General features: G+C 37.2%; 1 protein-coding gene across 11 annotated transcripts in view; it reads right to left on the bottom strand.

Moving 5' to 3' along the window:
- Positions 1–393: 393 nt before the first annotated feature.
- The window catches only part of PLA2G4A (phospholipase A2 group IVA), a 116,803-nt gene continuing 97,574 nt past the window's right edge, over positions 394–19,622 (bottom strand). For all 11 annotated transcript variants that reach the window (XM_083846853.1, XM_083846856.1, XM_083846854.1 and 8 more), the window contains 8 exons: positions 18,968–19,105; positions 18,541–18,633; positions 15,278–15,349; positions 12,827–13,069; positions 7,620–7,804; positions 4,998–5,193; positions 4,649–4,806; positions 394–3,064 (listed from right to left, as the gene is read on the bottom strand). In XM_083846853.1, the coding sequence (XP_083702979.1) occupies positions 2,933–3,064; positions 4,649–4,806; positions 4,998–5,193; positions 7,620–7,804; positions 12,827–13,069; positions 15,278–15,349; positions 18,541–18,633; positions 18,968–19,105 (1,217 nt within the window). In that variant the 3' untranslated portion in view covers positions 394–2,932. The remainder of the gene's footprint in view (positions 3,065–4,648; positions 4,807–4,997; positions 5,194–7,619; positions 7,805–12,826; positions 13,070–15,277; positions 15,350–18,540; positions 18,634–18,967; positions 19,106–19,622) is intronic.

Consider the following 19,622-nt stretch of genomic DNA (forward strand, 5'->3'; position numbering starts at 1 on the left):
CAACAAGCCAAAAGCTATTTGACCCAAACAGGTTTGGAGGAACTTTGGCCTGCTTTTGAAGAACTCTGAGGTTAAAGATAGTAAAAACCTAGCATCCAAGCCCATGCTGTCAAGCTTTTAAGAGAAAGCACAAAGCAGCTGGCAGAGTGGTGGCAGCAAAATACAATAGTGGGGATTGAAGTGGATTGACGCACCATCACCACACATTGGGCTGCTCAAAGTTGCATTCTTTACAGTTAAACTAGAAAGAAAGACTAACAAGGAAAGCCCTGAATTCCCTGCATGTGAGCTGCTCCACCAGGTTCCACGTACACCACAAAATTGTTCCACATCCGTTCACAAAAAAAAGTGAAAATATCATGTAAATGATCAAAATAAACTGAAAACAGTAGGTGCCAAATATATTTTTTATTGTTTGATAACACTGTAATAATATAAACTGTGTAAAGTATGATAAAACTTCTATAAAACAAAGAAGGTACATCTCACAAAATACAAACATTATCTCATTAACAAAAAGGGGAAAATATAAAGAAAATATTACAATAACAGTACCGGTTTCTTCCTGTATTCCAAAATTTACTGAAAAATGTTTAAAATATGCAGCACTAAGATAAGTTACTTTTATTTTCTCTCTTGATTTTAAACATGCATTACGTCAAACAGAAATAAAACCTATTAATCAACACAGAAAATGTTATTAATTACCTAGCATTGCAAGTAGATTTAAGAAGGGATGATGCAGCATCTATTATGCATTATAATTACTTCCCTTCCCCCGGGCTTACAGATTTTAGCAATTAAAAATAGCTCAATTATTCACAATAAGATGAACAGTCACTGAATTAGCAATAAACTTGGATAAAGGAGCAGTTATAGTAAAAGTTGTTTTGTCACAAAATAATCAAATAAGATTAGATATGCTTCTTTACACAAAGTGATGCCCTTGTGACAATTATCTCTGTGTCTGACAGAATCCTGAAAGCCCTATCAGAAAGGTAAGAGAGTGAAATCTGAACCCCATTAATGTCAACAGAAATCCAGAGAGCAAAATCTCATTTACAGTTCTTACAAAGAAACACCCATACCGTCTAACCGTGCTACTATGAACAATCCCACTTACAACACCTTCTGTTTTCACCACAATGCAATTCCTAGAGAAAGGAGTGCTGTTCTCAACCTGCTGCTGGCCAAGCAGGACACAGGGCAGCTGGAGATGGTTTCCACCTTCTCACCTCTAGAAGTACCTTTGCATGTCCTTCTTCATTAACTCTCCCAGACAGTTAAGTTCACTTTCAACCAAACTGTTCAGCCCCTGCCACCTTCTCCAAACCCCACAACAAAGCAGGTAACAAAAAATTTCTGGGACTACCAGGTGCACCCGCTGAGAGTTAATTCCATAGAGGTTTTTGTTTGGTTGGTTGTAGCTGTTTTAAATGAAACCCATCAGCCAAGCATTCCTAAAATTTGCAGCTTTCAGATCTGGTACACAGGCAGCACTGATGTGTGTCACCCTGTGGCCCTGTCAGTTCCTTTTGCTCTTTTCACACTTGCTGATTACATTATTCCAAAGGAGGCTGGAAGTGTTTGGAGGTGTGACTACCCTTTCCTATGTATTTGCACAGTTATCTAATATGAAGATTTTAATCACTTTTTCAGATGGTACTAAAATAATCTATGTTTATTTGTAGTCTTTTGCTGTTCAAAGTACTAAAAATAGACTTTAAATATAGCCCTTAACAGATGAACTACTTCACATTCTTACACAGGAAAAATTTGTTTATCCACTGTAAACATTGCCACTGTCCCTTTGCAGAAATGTATTGCTTTTAATCATAATCAAATGCAAAATCATTTTTAATTTACCTGGAAACATTTGGGGCAGAAATATGTGAACTAATAACCACTTAACACACAGGTGCTACCAGCTAAAACTCAAGCAATGTAATTTCGTGGAACAAAAGAGAAATAGAAAATGCAAGAGGCTGGATTTTTTGCTGAGTGGATGTATATATTCTTAAACAACAGTAAAGTGGACTTCAATTTTTGTGAAAATATTTGTGATTCAAAGATTCAAGAGCAGATCCTTCTTAGTATCAGCTACAACAGCTTTCCTAACATTAACAACCAGCTGAGGATCCTACTGATCATATCAAAGATGTACAGATCCCATTTCTTTGACAGCCATTTGTTACAAAGCGTTTGTTGTTTAAGAGCCACCACTCACAGAATAAAATTAAAAGGTGAAACACAAGCTTGATGATGGAATTTTGGTTAGGCCAATATAGCCAACAGTTACCGGCAAGCAAAACCCCTTCCAGTATAAGAAATCAACAGTGTAGCAAGCAACAGTGCTAGTAAGCAGACAAGCAACTTAATATACGAGGAAGCTGCTACTGACTAGCAGTAATAGTCAGCTTTTATTGACTTTTCAAACTAAAGTCGAAGGCAATCTTCTCACGCGTGTAAAGCAGAGAGGAATCTGGGCCTGAGGCCAGGTATATATCTGTATCATCTCTGCTATTAAAGATTTATTCTATTGTGTTTCTAATTCTGTGTTCCACTTCAAGATATGCCCAGTTTACATCAATTAAATATAAGACAATTGTCCCACTAAAAGAAACCACCAATGTTTACAATTTTGTAAGAAAAAAGAAAAAAAAAGACACTGAACTCAGTGACTTTATAGTTAAAATAACCTAATTACATAGTTCTTAAAGTAAGGATATCAATATACTGAAATGTTTTCAATGTTTAAAAAAAAAAATACAAAATAATATTGAAAATTCACAAGAAAAGGTTTTCGGGACCTTTGCACAGCCCTTTTCAAGAGTAGTGATGCTCTTAAATGTCTTTACAACTCCAGTTATAAAGATAGAACCAGCTCCAAAGATAGAAACAGTCCCAAGGAATGGGACCTGTGACACATCTTCTACGTATGGTTGTTGTTAAGATTGTTCTTATTAAAGAATCTCCTTGCTTCGACACTGCTAAGCGACACAGAGCAGCGAGATGGATTCTCCTTTCTGTATTCAATGCTTTCCATCATAGCCTGCTTGATCACCTGGAAAACAATTAACAATGTGTCACTCTGGGAAAGTTAACTAAGTTTTAATGATTTAATGATAATGAAAGATAACAAAATTTTAATGATTTATTAACTGAATGAAAAGACCCCTTCAGATCTTAACACCTGTTGCTCCTAATTTCATCTCTGCTCCATCCTCTGAACAAAGTGGTTGCTGAGTATCACTATGAATTCCATTTGTTTTATTGTATAAAACAATTATTTAGATGTAGTTAATAGGTATGACAGAATATCTCCAACATCAAACAAGTCACACAGGAACATACTAAATGAACCATCTCAACTGAGTCCCTACACAACACTGAAGGGTAAATGAACAATGTAAAAATCCATACTTAAAGGGTGTATGAAATCATAACTATATTGAAACATTAAATCCCCACTTTCGCTTCCTTGGTCCCAAAGCAACAAGATTTACTCACTACATTGAAAAAAAACCACACTTTTCTTTATCTGGGATGATGATTTACACCTGTGAATATGGAAAGCCACTCTACAGATCCTGTGAGAAAAGGGTTACCAATCACAGCCCTGTGTTACTGCTAGTATCAATTAAAAAGTATAATTAAATACCATGGAGAGAGCTGAGAAGGAAATTTCCACAGATCTTTGCAAAATAAGTTCAATTTTCTTTTTTTTTTTTACTTAGAAAATCATCATACATAAAGGCCTGAGTATAAAAACCTGAACAAAGAATCCTACATCCTCTGCAGTCACATTTGCTCAGTTACCCTGCAGGGCTTTTGATGCTAAAATGAAAAAAAACAACACAGAAATGGCAGTAGAACAGAGCAGGAATGGGAGTGGATCCTAACAAGCACAGGGTCAAATATTATAGAAAGCACACAGACCATGCTCCAACAGTTCTATTTGGAAGACGGCCACCATATTAAGTCAATCTTCATGGTCATGAAAATATTTAGAATTTTTATCTGCTGGAAAGTACCCTCTAGCCCTTTCAGCAGCCTCACAGATTATTATTGACAGAGGATCATATATAGTTATGCTTACTATAAAACTGATATTTAGGTATTACATAAATGGAGGTCAAGTGAAAGACCAAATTCTCTTCACCCAATTCTTAGTGAGCATCTCATCCAACTTTCTTCAGGTAAGTCCAATCACTGGGTTACTTCCAGTAACTGCATTCTCTACTTCCCTTCCCAGGCTGGAAGGACGCAAGTTGGCCATAGAATCATAGAATCATTAAGGCTGGAAAAGACCTTCAAGATCATCTGGTCCAACCATCACACAGTTTGTGTGCGCACCCATAATCAGCATGCTTATACACAAGCTCATAAAGAACCTACCTTGAGTTTACTCCATCTCTCCTTAAAATAAAGCAGATTTTTTCCATTGACTATAATGGGCTTTGATCCAGCTCAATTTTCAAAATAACAACGGGCCCAACTAAACGCAGGAAGCACTTTATATGCCAAAGTAATCAGGCAAACACTTAAGTAAACTTCTGTACCTTTAGGATGGCAGACCCAGGGGTTTACCTACTTTCCCCTTTAACAGTCTAGACCCTTTAAGCCCCTTCCACACTGGTGTACATACATCTATATTATTGAGGGTGTTGAACTCCATTAGATCATGAAGCCTCTTGAAAGCAACGTTGGGATACTGGAAGTTGAAGGTAGAGAATGGTGTATTTGGATCATCGAAAATGTCAAAGTCTGCAAAATCTTTCTCTTCTTGTGTCTCTCTTGGAACACCTGCATATGAAACAAAAACACAACTAAAACTTACCAACTTATTTTTTAAATTTTTTTTTTTGAAATCCCTAACTACTACAGATAGACTTAAGAGTCATTTCAGGGACAAAGCATTTCTAGTCTATAAACACTACATCATTATAAAACTTCAAAGGAACACCTAGATTCAGCATCCAAAACTACTTGCTCACCTGGAGCTTTATACTTCCGGAAGTTGATGTTTGCCAAAACAAAATGGATTATAGTTGGGCAGTCTTTCTCTGAAGAGGTATCCTTTGGTTTAAAAACATAGCACTCCTTCAAGCCCTCTCGATCAAATACATTTGGATCTATTTTCGGAAAAGGAAGCTTGTTCATTTTGGCCCATTTTTCAGCAAGCAAAATTTCCTGAAAAGATAACACAATATATACAAGCGCTCAATGCAAAAAGGGATTTTATCTAGATGGATACAGGTATCCGCACTAGAAGCAGTTTTATTATCTCACACTTCTTTACCACAGAAGGACTGATCAAGTCCGTCTTTGGACAGGAGACCCAGTCTAGCAACTGAGCAACTCATTCAGCCTGCCCAATCTTCATCACCTGTGATGATTCACAGGAAGGAAAGAGTTGGTCTGTCATATAAATCTTTGGGTGAATTTACAGAGCTGACAGCTAGAAAAAACCATCTGTAATTTTACTTGCAAACTGAGTATCAGTGCTATGGAAACCAGTGAGGGTTAATAAACACCAATCCACGCGTTGTTATGTTCGTAGTCACATCACAGCACAGAAGAACATTTGAAAGCATGCTAAGCAAAGAAGTAAGTTAGGAAAACAGTCTTCTTTTTCCTCGTGACAATTGAGTAAACAAAATAATTTGTAAATAATGACTCAAAAGGATGTAATGAGGGTGTGTGAGAGGAAGGGGAGGGAAGGTCAACATATTTAATCTTTGTTTTGAATGAAATTGGGGCAACTGTTGTGGATACACAAGAGATTAAAAGATAGTGGGTGTAAAATGATAAAACAAGAGCAGAGTTATCAACTTCAGCTGGCTGATTTTCCTACGTGTTGGAGTAATAAAAGTATATTAGAGTGCAACCATAGATACAACAGGCCCAACTCTTGAACTGACATTTACTCTTTGTAATGCAAGCAGAGCCAATGAGATTGCAGAGTCAGTAAACAAAACTGGTTTCTGTCCTTTAGGCCATCACCATACAACCTCTGCCTCTGGACTATTGCTGTGTATTAGCTGGAGGTACATCACTCTTTTAATTATACACATACTTGTGCTTCAGAAACAAATGAACCATTCCCTTCACCGGTGGCTTTACGGAAACCTAAGGCATCATTTAATTTTCCCATTGTCTTTTCTTGCGTAAAATGACTTTGCATTTTAAAAATTATGGTTTATAGAAAAACTTTCAGGATGACATACTGGTTCCCCAACCAATCTCTCCATGTTATGGTATGTTCACCAAAATGGCACAGAAAATTGCAATTGCTGGAAACAGAAAGTTGAATGCCTAGGCAGACTAATAGAGACAACTATAAACAGCCTTTTACACAGACTCCATGTGCTGAACATAAAAAACGGGTGGGAAGAAGCGTTTCAGGGAAGATGATGGCACTGCATCAGTAAATCTAGCAGACAGGGGAAACAGTCCTGACCAAAAAGGAGAGAGATTCTTAAATGAATAGAAACTTGAAGAAAGAAGACTGTGGGATTGAATCAATTAAAGAAAGATGAAAGGCACTGCTCCAGTTCCTCTCAGTGCTCCAGGTGGCCCCCATGAGACCCAGAGATTACAGAGGTTACTCCTTTCTAGTCATCTGATGCTTGTTTTTCTCTGCATTTGACAACAGTGATCTAGAGTTCATTTTGGCGTGGTGTTATTTTCACTGTTGCTGTGAGGTCTTGTCCTTTGGTAGTAAGAAGGAAAAAAATGTTTTTTCCTTGTTCTAATTGAAAATTGTCTATAAAGCACTTTTACAAAGAATGCCAGGTGTTTCTCAAACAGGTATTTAAGTTCTTTTTAAAAATTCACTTGGGTTTCCAGTAAGTGTTGCCTCTTCTTTAAGACCTTCTCAACAGACATTTTAAGTGTTACTGTTTCTGTGTCAGCTACCAAATCATCCAATATTAACCTTTTCTGACCAAATAGAGCTGCCTGGGTGCACAACTTGTACACGTTGCACAGACAGACAGCTATGCTTTCCACACTTGCTACAGAAAGTAAGTAGGTAATTTAATCTGTATTTTTCTGTGGTTGTTTTGCTCTGGCATGACTGGTGTTAGGAATCCTACTTAAACCAGTACTGGGATTATTCTAGAGACATGAAAATGAACAGTTAGTCCCACTTTCAAAATGTTAAATATTTAGCAATACCAGGGTGACTGAAAACACATTTCTACAAGATGATGACAGAAAACCATTCATTTGCATCACTGAGAATGGTTGTACAGAGCTAGAGTGCTAGCACAACAGTAAATTTAATTATTTCCCATTGACATAACATTCTGCAGTTCAACGTGAAGGCAAGACTTTCATAAAAAGCAACATAGCTACTACTTCAAACAATGGTTTACAGAGACCAAAACTGTATTTGTCTACTTTGTGTCAGTTGCATCATGTGAGTAACACATACAGAAACTAAGGCAGAGTGGAATATTCTGCCTTGATGTGGAAACAAGTTGCTCCAGTGCTGTAGATAGGCACTATGGCCTTTTGGAACCATGAAATGTGTGGCCAACCCAACTGGAAGAAAGAAACTGAGTCAACATAAATTTATTAACGCAAGGAAAGGAATGGCCTGTCTTACTTACTTTGAAGGGAGGGCTGGAATCACTTGGCCTTGCAGAAAAATCAAAAGAGATGATGAGATCAACCCCTCTTTGAGGTCTTAAGATAAGTGGATACGGCAGGTTAAATGTAAGCCCGCTGTCCACGATATGAATCTTTTTGCTCTTCACATCTAGTGGTTCATATATCCTCTCAAACTCATCAGGATCTACGCAGAACAAATAAAAACAAAACAATACAGGAAAACAGCAATTAAGAACTGCAATTTTGATGGGGTTTCTAGTGTTTCCCCAAGTACTGAACATTCCACAGAATCTAATCTTCGGTATTCCAGCTACACATACCATGAACATATGTATAACCTTAATTCTCATCTTAACAACTGGAGAAGGAGAAACAAAACAGGGCTGGCAGGGACCTCAGAAGGCCATGCACACCAACAGCCTGTCCCAAGGCAGAAGCAGAGGTGGCTTAAAGCATAACAGATGGGGACAGATGCCCAGGTTTGACCCTTGCATTCCCAGCTTTATCCCTTCAACCCTAACAACCCAAGACACAAACGAAAGTCTTTACAGGACGTTGAGACAGATTACTAAGATACATCCCTGGTCCTACACTCCCTGCCCAACCTTCTCCTCCAGGTTTCCTCCCAAACCTTCCGTCCTTCCCAGATCTTCTTCACCCAAGTAACTAGAATTTGCCCACAAAGCTTTGAAGTGGCTCTGCTCCTGAGCGCTGCTCACCTTTGTCTGTTTCTGACTATTAAAATTAAGACTAACAAGTCAAACAACTTGCTTTTCAACCTACTCCAAACCTCATGACCTCATACTCATTACTATACTAGGAACAAAAAGGAACAAAAAGAAGTGAGAACTCATATTAGTATCCAAAATTTAAGCACTGAACAGAATTACCTACTTACTGCCATGGTATTGTATAAAATAGTCTTCTATCCCTAATGACCAAACTGAGGGTGAAGATGATGTTTTCTCTTCAACTCCAACACTCCCTGGGAGCAACTCAGGAAAGAATAAGCAATCTTTGCACTTATCCAAGTCCCTGGATACTGCTAAACTACCCCTGCAGTAGTTAACACTTTGCTCCTGACAGTCTTTTCTTGCTCTAGATTTTAAAACTATTTCTGATGCATGTTTTGGCCATTCGATTAAAAACTAATGATCATATCTGTAGAGGGCAGTGTAATCTAAGCAGTGATGAACAGAACCCTGTAACTATTTCTTGTATAATTAAATTTCCTAACACCAACCTATCGGCAATAAAAGTCATCTGAAAGTATGAGCAATGTGAATAAAATCCATCAAAATTGATTCAAACTCTATTTCATTAGAACAGCTTTCCTTCTTCATTTCAGGATCCATGAGAAAAATGTACTGTTATGAGCTGAAAAAATTCTCAGATCACGTATTTTTTAATTTTTATTTCTGTTATTATTATTTACTGAAAGTCACTTTGATGAGAAATGATCCACCTATTTCCTAATATTTGCACTGATTTCCATGAGAGAAAACACTTTCAAATGACTGCCTAGTGTTAAAGAGCTGAGTGAGTGCTTATTTTAGAATTCCTGGTTTATATGCTCAAAATACTTGGCATTGTTACCTTATTTTCTTCTTATTTTAGAATTAGATATATTTCACAGCCATGAATTAGCATAAATCAGTGAAAATATATTAGTCTTTACCAAATTCACTATAATTCAAAACCCGCTGTTAAAAACATACACCTACAACAGATACTTTTAAGATAACTAAAACAGTTTCGTTTCCCCCTCCTTCTTTAAAGGCAATATTTCAAACACAATTTATAATTTATTTTAAAACCTTATTCTCCATAGAATTCCTAAAAATTGCAAAAACATCGTTTTAGTTTACTCTTAGTTTACTTCATAAAATTTGAATTTGAAGCCAAAATCAAGTTAACAATTATCTTTTAAACAAAACTTGTACCACCCAGAATAAGATATTTTAAATGCTAAAGCACTGTAATATCATCAATAAATTTATAATTACCACATAGTTTTTTTTATTAGTCATGGACTCTTGTAATTACAAGAGAAATTCAACTTAAGATTTTTGCTTTTTTTTTTACATAATTCCTTTCAGAAGTATACTTGTAATCTCTGAACTGAGAATAAAATTAAATGTAACTTAAGTCTCTGTTACTGGGCCAAAATTCCAAAAGCGATGAACATTATCCAGTGCCTATTTATTTATCTTAATGACACGAATTTAAAGGCAGACTCGGCATGGAGTTTGATTTGATTTACACAATGGAGATGGAGGCCAGAAGCAACACACACCAACCCAGTGAGATAAGGCAAGCAGCCAGACTGAGCCACAGGTCAGGGCACTGCAGGTGAGGCTGCAATTGCTCGTGGGAGATGTGTAATGTACAATGTGAGTCCCTGGTGCTAAAAGAAGCCTTGTCTACTTTATACCCTGTGCTGTAGTTATTCTGAAGGGCTGGATAAGAAACCTTTCTTCTTTTTACATTTTAGAACACACGAATCCAGGACAATCACTCTACATACTCTAGTAGCCCTGCTCAACCAACCCATCATTACTCATCAAGCAGTGTGAAGACTGAAAGGAGTATTTATGCTTTGAGACCCTGGGAGATTAATTTTCAGTTCATGCAGACTGCTTTTATAAAAGATGCATCCATATTACGAGAAGCTTTCAGTCCAACCTACCAGCTGAGAGAAGCGCAACATGTTTGGGAGTATAGCTCTGTGTGAAACCAGCACAGCATGCCTATCTCATTTGCAGTAATCGGATACACAAACGCGTATTAAGAATGGTTTAGAAATAAAAGAAAGAGAATGTTCCAGAGGCCAAACTTTGTCACAGACGGCAGCTTCAATGAAAGTAAGAGAGACGAAGAGGGCATTTGCTATTGACGTGCATCTACTATAACAGTTTCCATAAATACTGAAGTAAGGAAGCAGAGACTGAGTTATTTTTTTTTCCTTATTGTTACTCAGTTGGCATTTTCTCAAGCAATTTTGGTGTGTTGTAATACCAAAGAACAGAAACAAAACAACTCTGAGTTCACAGTGAAACTACTCATGAGGTGTAAAGTTTTAAAGCATATTTGAGATCAATTAAGAAAATGCTCAGCAAAAACTGAATCCACAGCAGAACGATGCCAACTATTTTGAGCATATAAACCAGGAATGTAAGCACTAAAAAGCTAGAATTACCAAACTATGGTACACAATAAAAAGACGATAAAATCACAGTATAGTTCAAATATAGGAACTAAGTTGGCATTTTCACTGAGTTAAAGCCCTTAATGATCTCACACTTCTACTGCAAAAGCAGTTTTTGTATATATACTCTCTGCTCCGGCACTGGAAGGAGTTAGATGCTGGTCCACTGAAGTAAGCAGCAGTAATCCCACTGATTGCCCTACAAACAGAATCTGGGGCTGTAAGAATGTTTCCTTCTAAGCAGACAGCACACCCATGCTGAAGTCTTAAAACTCAGGCGTGATTTGTACTCCTGGGAAAAGGGAATTATTTAAATGCCATGGGTTTGGTGGAGAACAATACCACCAGGTATGTGCATGCTGGGAACACTGAGCATGTGATCCTGTTTCTAAACTACTGCCTGGTCGTACCTGTTTCACTTCCTAAAGGATTTTTACTTTCAGATCAAGCAGCTGGGATCTCTTCAGGGTACTCCAGAGACTAAATTCTGCCCTCCGTAATGCCTGTAGCATCGGCTTATGCCTATCACGGTTCATTCTCCACAGTGCGACTCAGCGTGTCTGTGAAAGGCTTGAGACAACTGGAGATGTAAAGCATTATTTATATCCTTTCTGATTCACTTACTTCTCCCTTTGGGGCCTGTTAATAAAAAAAAAGTAAGTTCTACAGCAATTGAGACTTCTCTCTGTACTCAAACTGCTAGCTAAATTCTCACTGATAGGAATAAATATGCAATGCTTAAATGCAGCCAGTGCCTTGCTAATACACAATATTTCAAATTTATTCCAAAGTTTCTTTTCTATTTACTCCTCTGGACTCCTAGGTTCTTACATATTCACTAGCAAAATTCACTAACACCATTAAAATGTGGATACACTTATCACACTACTGAATGATTAAATTTTATATCAACTACTGAAATTTCATATTTTGTTTTGTCTTTCTACTACCCTTGGCTACAATGCAACTATTCACAGCTGTTAGATCTGAGTTGTTAGTTCAGGTTTATGAGTGTGGGCTTCAACAAACACTAAAAATTGCAGCTAAATCAAACTTCTGCCAGACATTTTAGCCAGAGAATTTTCAGGTGATAGGCACTCAAAAGTAATTGTATCAGAGGAGCAGGCTCATTCCGTCAAACCTGCATTTTATTTCAACTGAAATTAAGACCCAGGAAGTTGATAGTTGATACTGAAGATTATCCACATCTTAATTAGGCAAAATTCTCATCAACTGTCATTTTTTCCAACCATGAATCTATTACCCGCTTTCCTGCCTCTTTTACAAGCACTATAAATATTAAGATTACCCAGCTGTAAACACCTCTGAGATGGTAAAAATATTTAGAAAGTGGAACACAGATGGAAATTACTATACAACCACTCAAAGGGATTTGTTACATTAACAAATATACATTAGAGACCGTCTGCTACTTAAGCTTTTAAACGACATCTGGTATTTACTATTGCATAATGACCAACTAGGACAATCTATTTCCTCTGAACAGAAAATAGGGGCTGGAGTGACTGTTATTATTATGAGGTATGGTTGGCAGTGCTGTGCTGCCATGTGAGAGCATAGAAGGAATGGAGATTTGCAGTTCCTCAACTTGAAGGATGTCAACAATAAACCCCAAGCATTGCAATTTGAATCACAGAAACTGTGTGTGGAGGCTCCACAAAGTATGCATCTTCCCATATAACTTTTCTATGGGGAAAGTCACATCCTTAACTCAGTGCTCTGTTGCCTACCAAGGAAGAAAAAAGAAAGGCACCAGTGCCAGAAGAATACTCAGAAATTCATACGCTTCCAATAAGCAGAGTATAAGTAACACTGTCTATAGGAAATCTTCAAAATACCATTCAAATATGATTCCTAATTCCGTGCAGCTACTGTCCGAGCCACCATACACTTCACAGTTTGAGTAAATGTTACCACACTGAGGAACTCACAGCTTCACAATAAATATGCATCAACACGGGCTTTCTGCGAACTAACCTGCTACGGCTGCATCTAGTTCATCTTCCTCCACAGATTCCTGAGTTAGAAGGTCTGCCAGAGGAGAGAGTGGGTAGCAGCTGTTGAGGTTCAATCCCAGCATGAAGTTGTGCACTTTTCCAGCACGCCCTTCCCTGGTGTTGAAAAGGGCACTATCACCCACCAAAGCCATCAGCATTCGCTGTACCCAGCTTTCTTGGCTGCTGTTCTGATATTCTTGGTTTGCCTCAGAATTCTCAGTGCCTGTAGAGGCAAATGAAAATAACCAATGGTGAGACTGTTAATGTGTGGAGTATAAACCAAGATCTAGTAAAACCAGGGTCTAGTAAAATAAAGGACCTATTACACAAACCTATATCCTTCTTTCAAGAAGCTATGGATTAAATGAAGGAGCTTTGGTGCAAGAATTTTACTAAGAAAATAGAGAGAAATCATCCTCTTACCTTCACAGGCCAGTGAAATTTATTGTGCTACAGTAGTGTAGATGTGTCCATCAGGAAAATATACTGGGACTGTGTCAGATGACCTGAACTGTTTCTAGCTAGTCTGGCAAGGGCAATGAGGATTTAACTTTAGCTGTGCTGACAGCCAAAATGTAAACTCTCCGGTGCTCAGGTGACAAACTTGAATCAGGAATGTCCATGCTATGCATACCTAAATTCATCCTGATGTGCATTACACCCTCCTCCATCCTTTGCTGACTGCTAGAAACTCAGCTCTCCTTAACGAGCCAAAGTTAGTCCTCTGAATCTTTACAGAAGCAGATTCAGTCATTCTCCTTAAAACGTCCCTCTACCCTGTCCTTGGAAAATACCACTCTTTTAGGTTTAGAAAGAGACCTTTGGGTGGCCTCTGCTCAAAAAGAGGTCATTTCTATTTCACTTTACTGCAAGCAGTCACAGACTTAGATGCATTCTTCGCAGCCACAGTAGATACAGGGTATGTATAAAGTTGCAGATATTAAATATAAATTCTGTAATATCTGTATAAACAAGAATGCTTGTTGAATGCTTGTAAACACAGGAATTCTACAATATCTGAAAATATCATTTCAGTAAACTATAGACTACAATCAATATTAAGTTCTAATTAAAGAATACAATAAAATGTACTCTAATGTCTATAGCTAGATGCTATAGACATTAAAATGACATGGACTGGTGTGACCTTACATTCATAACCTGTCATAACTTGACTTTTTTGATTGTTTTGTGTAAGAAGATAACTCAGGCACAGGCTTTTTATATAAACAGAGAGAAAACAAACATCAAACACCACATGGTTTTGAGGTCCAACATCTGTACAAAAGTATCCTATAGAATTAAGAAAGATTATTAAATGCATACAAATCAGATTTGTAGGTTGTCCACTATGGCTACAAACTGAAAGAAATGTAGTGTTTCTTGCTGCTGGCTTAAACACTGCTTCTAGTACTTAAACAGGAAATCTGCAAATAAACATAAGATGTGGTATCACCCATTCTCTATTATTTTACACATAAGGGGAAGTGAAGTAGTAATCATTCAGCTGAGCTAATGACTCAATCACAGTCTCATTTCACAGAATTTTGTTTTCTTCCTGCAGACCCTAAAATTACACAGGAGAACATAGAGCTTCATTCCTGCCCTTGCTTTAGTTTTTAAAAAATAATTGAAATTTTCAGGTGAAAATCACTATTCTCCAAAAGTATCATCAAATACAGAAAGCATTATTAGGATGAGATAGAGAACCTGACTAAAATCACAGACCTCTGTAGGTGGTTCAGGTGCCTAAATTTTTAAATAGGGTCTTTTTTTTCCCACTGACCAGTATTACACATGTGCTTGTGCCTCTTTTGGGAAACTGGATTTGGGCACTGTTTAAAACACCGTGCCAACTTGGAATTTCCTGTATCAGATGTCATTTGTACAGGAGCTAAAAGACATCTATGAATGCTGTAAACACAAAGTAAACCATTCTCAAGTAAGTATTTGACAAATAACCCTTAAAACAACGGGTAGTGCTAGTTTGCTGTGCTGATAACAATTCAAACATGCCTCTGAGCTCAGTATCTTGCTGGACTTCAGGAGATCCCTGACTCAGAAAGGCTAGTTTTGGGATGTACATGAAATCTAAGAGCCCTGTGAAGCCTTGTTGTGCTGATGCCAAGACTGAAGACATGCAAGAGAATTTGTCATTGACTTGAGCAGCAGACACGCGGCCAAGCCAAAGGCCTTCTGAGGTCAAGATTCTGAGGTTCAAGATTTCTCTATTTTGCTGAGCCACTGGCTTCTTTAAGACCCTTGTACTAAGCAGGCAAGTTTTATACTACTGGTATAAATGACCACCCTCTTTTCTAAGGGACTCTTGATATGACTAAGAATGGGATTTGACAATCCACTAACTTGAATATGCTACAAGAAAGCTGATGAAGAAAGTAAACTATGAAATAAAATGTGGTGATTTCCTTACCTTTTGGATGCTGTGATTCATCTTCACTGTCTGAACTGTCATTACTTACAAGGTGCTTTAGCCTAATATTTTCTGTTGAAAGAAACAAAAAATTACTTGAAACTGCTACGACTTAATTGTCAAAATAGCTAAGAAGTTAAAAAAAAATTAAGGCATAAAACTGGTACTTTTCCTAACAGGAAATACAGCTAAGAGATTTCATCTGTTGTGGACATCTCTATAGTCAGAATCTGATCACAATATATTGGCTTTAGTTTGCAATTTTTGCAAAGCTCCTGCACTAAGAAGATTAGCCAAAAGGCTGAGAAAGCAAAAGGAACATGTAAAGCAGTACACATCACCCGCTACTTCATCACGTATCTGATGCATTTCATTCACCTTAAATAAAATTTATAGTTTTTATTGTATCAATAACTCCTAGCAAAGTTGAAAGACAACAGGAGTTCTGTTAATTCAATACTAATTTTTGAAAAAGAACACAGCCTCATTCATACATATATGAACCCATTAAAATAGTGGGGAAAAAACAAAAGCCAAGATGGCTATTAAAGTGTTACTCAAGTATGTCTGAAAAATAAAGGCCAGTGCAGTTACAAAGGCAGAAGAGACAACTGTTTTTACTTCATAATATGAAGGGGAAGAAATAAAAACAGAAATGAAGGAACTCCTCTGGCAAAAATATGTATTTTGTTAGAATTAAAGCTTTGTTTCTAAAATAGCCACAAAGTCATTACTAACTGTTCACTACTATCTTGAGAATTATTTCAATGTCAAAAATGAGTACAGAAAAAGAAACGCATTCCACTCCCAAGTCAGACCTGTACTGGAGGTTAATTCATGTGAAAATGGATTATGGACTGACAACATTATTTTTGCTAAAGTCTCGTTTATACCACATATAAACTAATTAACCAAGTTTAAAATTATGGAAGGAAGTCTTTCTTGAAATACAGTCAATTTTCTATGTTTTATGAGCAGCCTCATCTTGGAAGCTCATATTCTACAGAAACTGGAGATGTAAGCTGAGGTCCAGTGCTGAAATTGTATCAGAGAGACCTCTGGAAAATAAAACACTTTTGTTCCCTAGTATAACGTATGCTGGGAATCATCTCTATAATCCGAATTTGGAACCAGTTGAAATAAACTGAATTGGAATGAACTTGATCGTATGATCAAGTAATTATTTTTCCCAAGGAAAAGTGAAAGTAAATAATCATCTACTTTTTCTCATAGAAGGCTAATGTAGATGTTGGTCTCTGCTGGGCTCACGAGGAGAACGGAGGGGCAGGCACTGAGCTCTGCTCTCTGGGGACAGCAACAGGACCCAAGGGAACGGCACAGAGCTGGGACAGGGGAGGGTCAGGCTGGGTGTTAGGAAAAGGTTCTGCACCCAGAGGTGGTCGGGCACTGGAACAGGCTCCCCAGGGCAGCGGTCATGGCACCGAGCCTGCTGGAGTTCGAAGACCATTTGGACAATGCTCTCACACACATGGTCTGATTTTTGGGTGTTCCTTTGTGGAGTTAGGAGTTGGAATCGGTGATCCTTGTGCGTCCCCTCCAACTCAGGATATTTTATGATTCTATTCTATGATGGCACACACATCATTTAGTCTGTAATTTCTATCATATGCAGTATCAAAGCAATGGCAAGTTCAACTGTAGTTTTTGCTCAAGGATAAAATCTAATTTCTTACAAGCATACTAGGTTGAAAGAGAAGATTGAAGACAGATTCACTGTAATATCGAGTGTAAAAAAATACAGCTTTGTTAACTTCTGTAATGAACAGCAAATACAAATGACCACCATTACTGTTTTTTTCTGAGGAGGATTATGCCCTCTTAGACTTACATACAAGACTATAAGAATACCTACAGAAAGAAAAGAGCTCCTGTCATCATGTATTTTTCCTTAAATACTTTTTCTTTTTAATACTTGGTAGGTCTTCTCAAACACTACCCAAAAATATCAACAGTAGACAAGTACACACAAATGCCTACCATGTACAAATTCTTAAGCAATAACATGAAAAACAGGTAAAAATAAACACTGGTGACCCCAAAAGGAAGGTAACAAGAAGAAATGCAGTTTTTGGACATCAAATAATCTCTTTAAAGCAAACCCCATGAAAAATTGATTATTTGTTGCTTATAAGTATGAATAATACCTGATGTGTGCAACTGTGTCTCTTCTATGTCCACTGGCATTTTGCCATTCACTTTGGTGGTACCAAGATTTTACTGGGACATTTGCAGCTCTGGCAATAGATTGTGGTTCTGCTCAAATCAGTATTTGCACATCTTATCCCATTTTAGTGCATACTTTTTTAATTTTATGTGAAATGAATACAGACTTCAGCCAGGGATGGGAGATAAAATTCTGTCTCTCAGAATCTTAAAAAGCTAACATAGACCCTTCCACTATCAAATTCATTGACAAAGATCCTCCATTAGTAGGTGTTAACATTCACGAGGTGTACTAGAAACATGAACCTGGAGGAACAGGTTTCATTTTCATCCATAAATAATACAGTATCAAACAACTGAAAAACATCTATTAGGAGAGAGATATAGCTGAGGGGCTTAGGGATTTGTTTTTTAATCACCTCAATCTGCGCTCTCTCTCCACACTTTTAGAAAAATCTGGCTGTCTAGTACAATTTATTTTTTGTTTTAAAGACATTTCCCTGTAATGCCCTCTGAATAGGAAAAACATATAAAAAAAATCTGTTTCATTATCAACAACATTCTCAAATAAAGCATAATAAAGTATATCCCAAGCAAATTGCAACTCTTTTCTTACAGTTATTTTGCCATTTGAGCGTTAGCAGTGGAACCGAAATCACTGAATTAGTAAGCAAAGGATCACATACCAACAGCTTACTTGTGGCTAGAAAGGAATAATCTAACAATCCAGAGACTATAAAATTTCTTTTTACTCAATTAACTCCTAGAATAGCACAGCACAGTGTTTAGCAATTTAAAAGTAACTATTTGTCATCTTTTAATCTCCAAAAACTAGCAAAACAACATAAGAAAGGGTGTTGGAATGACCAACTGATCAGAAGCAAAAGTGAAAGAAAGAAAGAAAATTACTAATCCTCTTTCCCTGACCTCACTAGCACCTAGCAATGCCAGTAGTTAAACTTCTTTGCATTACACATTCTCAAAATGACTACCTGCACAGTGCCATCCTTCCACAGAGAATTCACTGAATCTTGTTAGCAATTGTTTTGCTTAGCAGTACAAATATTTACTAAAATTACCTAATTCTTCTTCCATTGTGGGACCTTTATTTTGAGAATTGGAGACACCGAGCACTCTGTTAAATAATATAGAAAATGCACTGCCCCAGACACCTGAAAAGGAAAAGTAAACAATGAATGGAGGCTGGTAGAAGGAAAAACAAAAGAAAAAAAAAAGGGGGGGAAAAAAAAAGAAACCACCATGTTCCGCACTATTTAAGTAGTTGCTTTCATTCTGAACAGACCTCTGATTTTAGTACAAACTCAGGTTTACCAGAAACCAAAACCTCAAAATTCCAACCCATGTCTCTGAAATCTTTCAAATGTCTATCTTCCAGCAAATTAATAACTGTACTTCTGGTTTTACACTTTCTGTGAATGCATTTAAAACCACTACTACACAATGCTACTGAAATTAGTTTTAAGTTTCCTTCTGTCTCATACTCACCCATTAAGAAATGCAAAGGATTTTCATTGTACTTCTTCACCACTGTCCCCATAAAAAATTTGCTTCCAAACAAATCAGGAGACATAAAAGTGCCATACTTTGCCATACCAATCTCATATGGACTGAATTCCACCCAGTCTGCAAAATAAGAAATAAAAAGTTTGTTTAGTTAGCAATTTCAATCTGAATAGACATAGAGGATGTGTATACCTGAATGAATAAGACCCTGTCCAAGGAACGTAACTGACAGTAAATTAAATACTAAACAACCAACAGTAATGACTTTTACATCGTGCAAGTCAAAACTTTTATTTCAAATGAAGAACAGTCTCATGTCACAGTGAAGAAGGAATTCTCATTCTCTTTTATCACAATAAAATTTGGTGGAAAAATAGGAGGTTGGAAAAACAGATGTAAAAAAGTAGCCATCAAGAATGAGAAAAAACAAAATGACATCTGTTTTTCATCTCATGCTTCCATGTGATTCCCCTTCACATGAACTGCCAACATGGGTCTAAGCTCCAAGTTTTCTTTTCACTGGGATCCTACCAAATATATCATCCAAATATGCAGATGAAAACAACAAAGGCAGCAGAAAAATTATTTGAAATCACAAGAAAGATTGTTATGTTGTGAAGGATTACAGAAGAGGAGA

This window comes from Anser anser (genome assembly GCF_964211835.1).
Source record: "Anser anser genome assembly, chromosome: 8".
Classification (NCBI taxonomy): Eukaryota; Metazoa; Chordata; class Aves; order Anseriformes; family Anatidae; genus Anser; species Anser anser.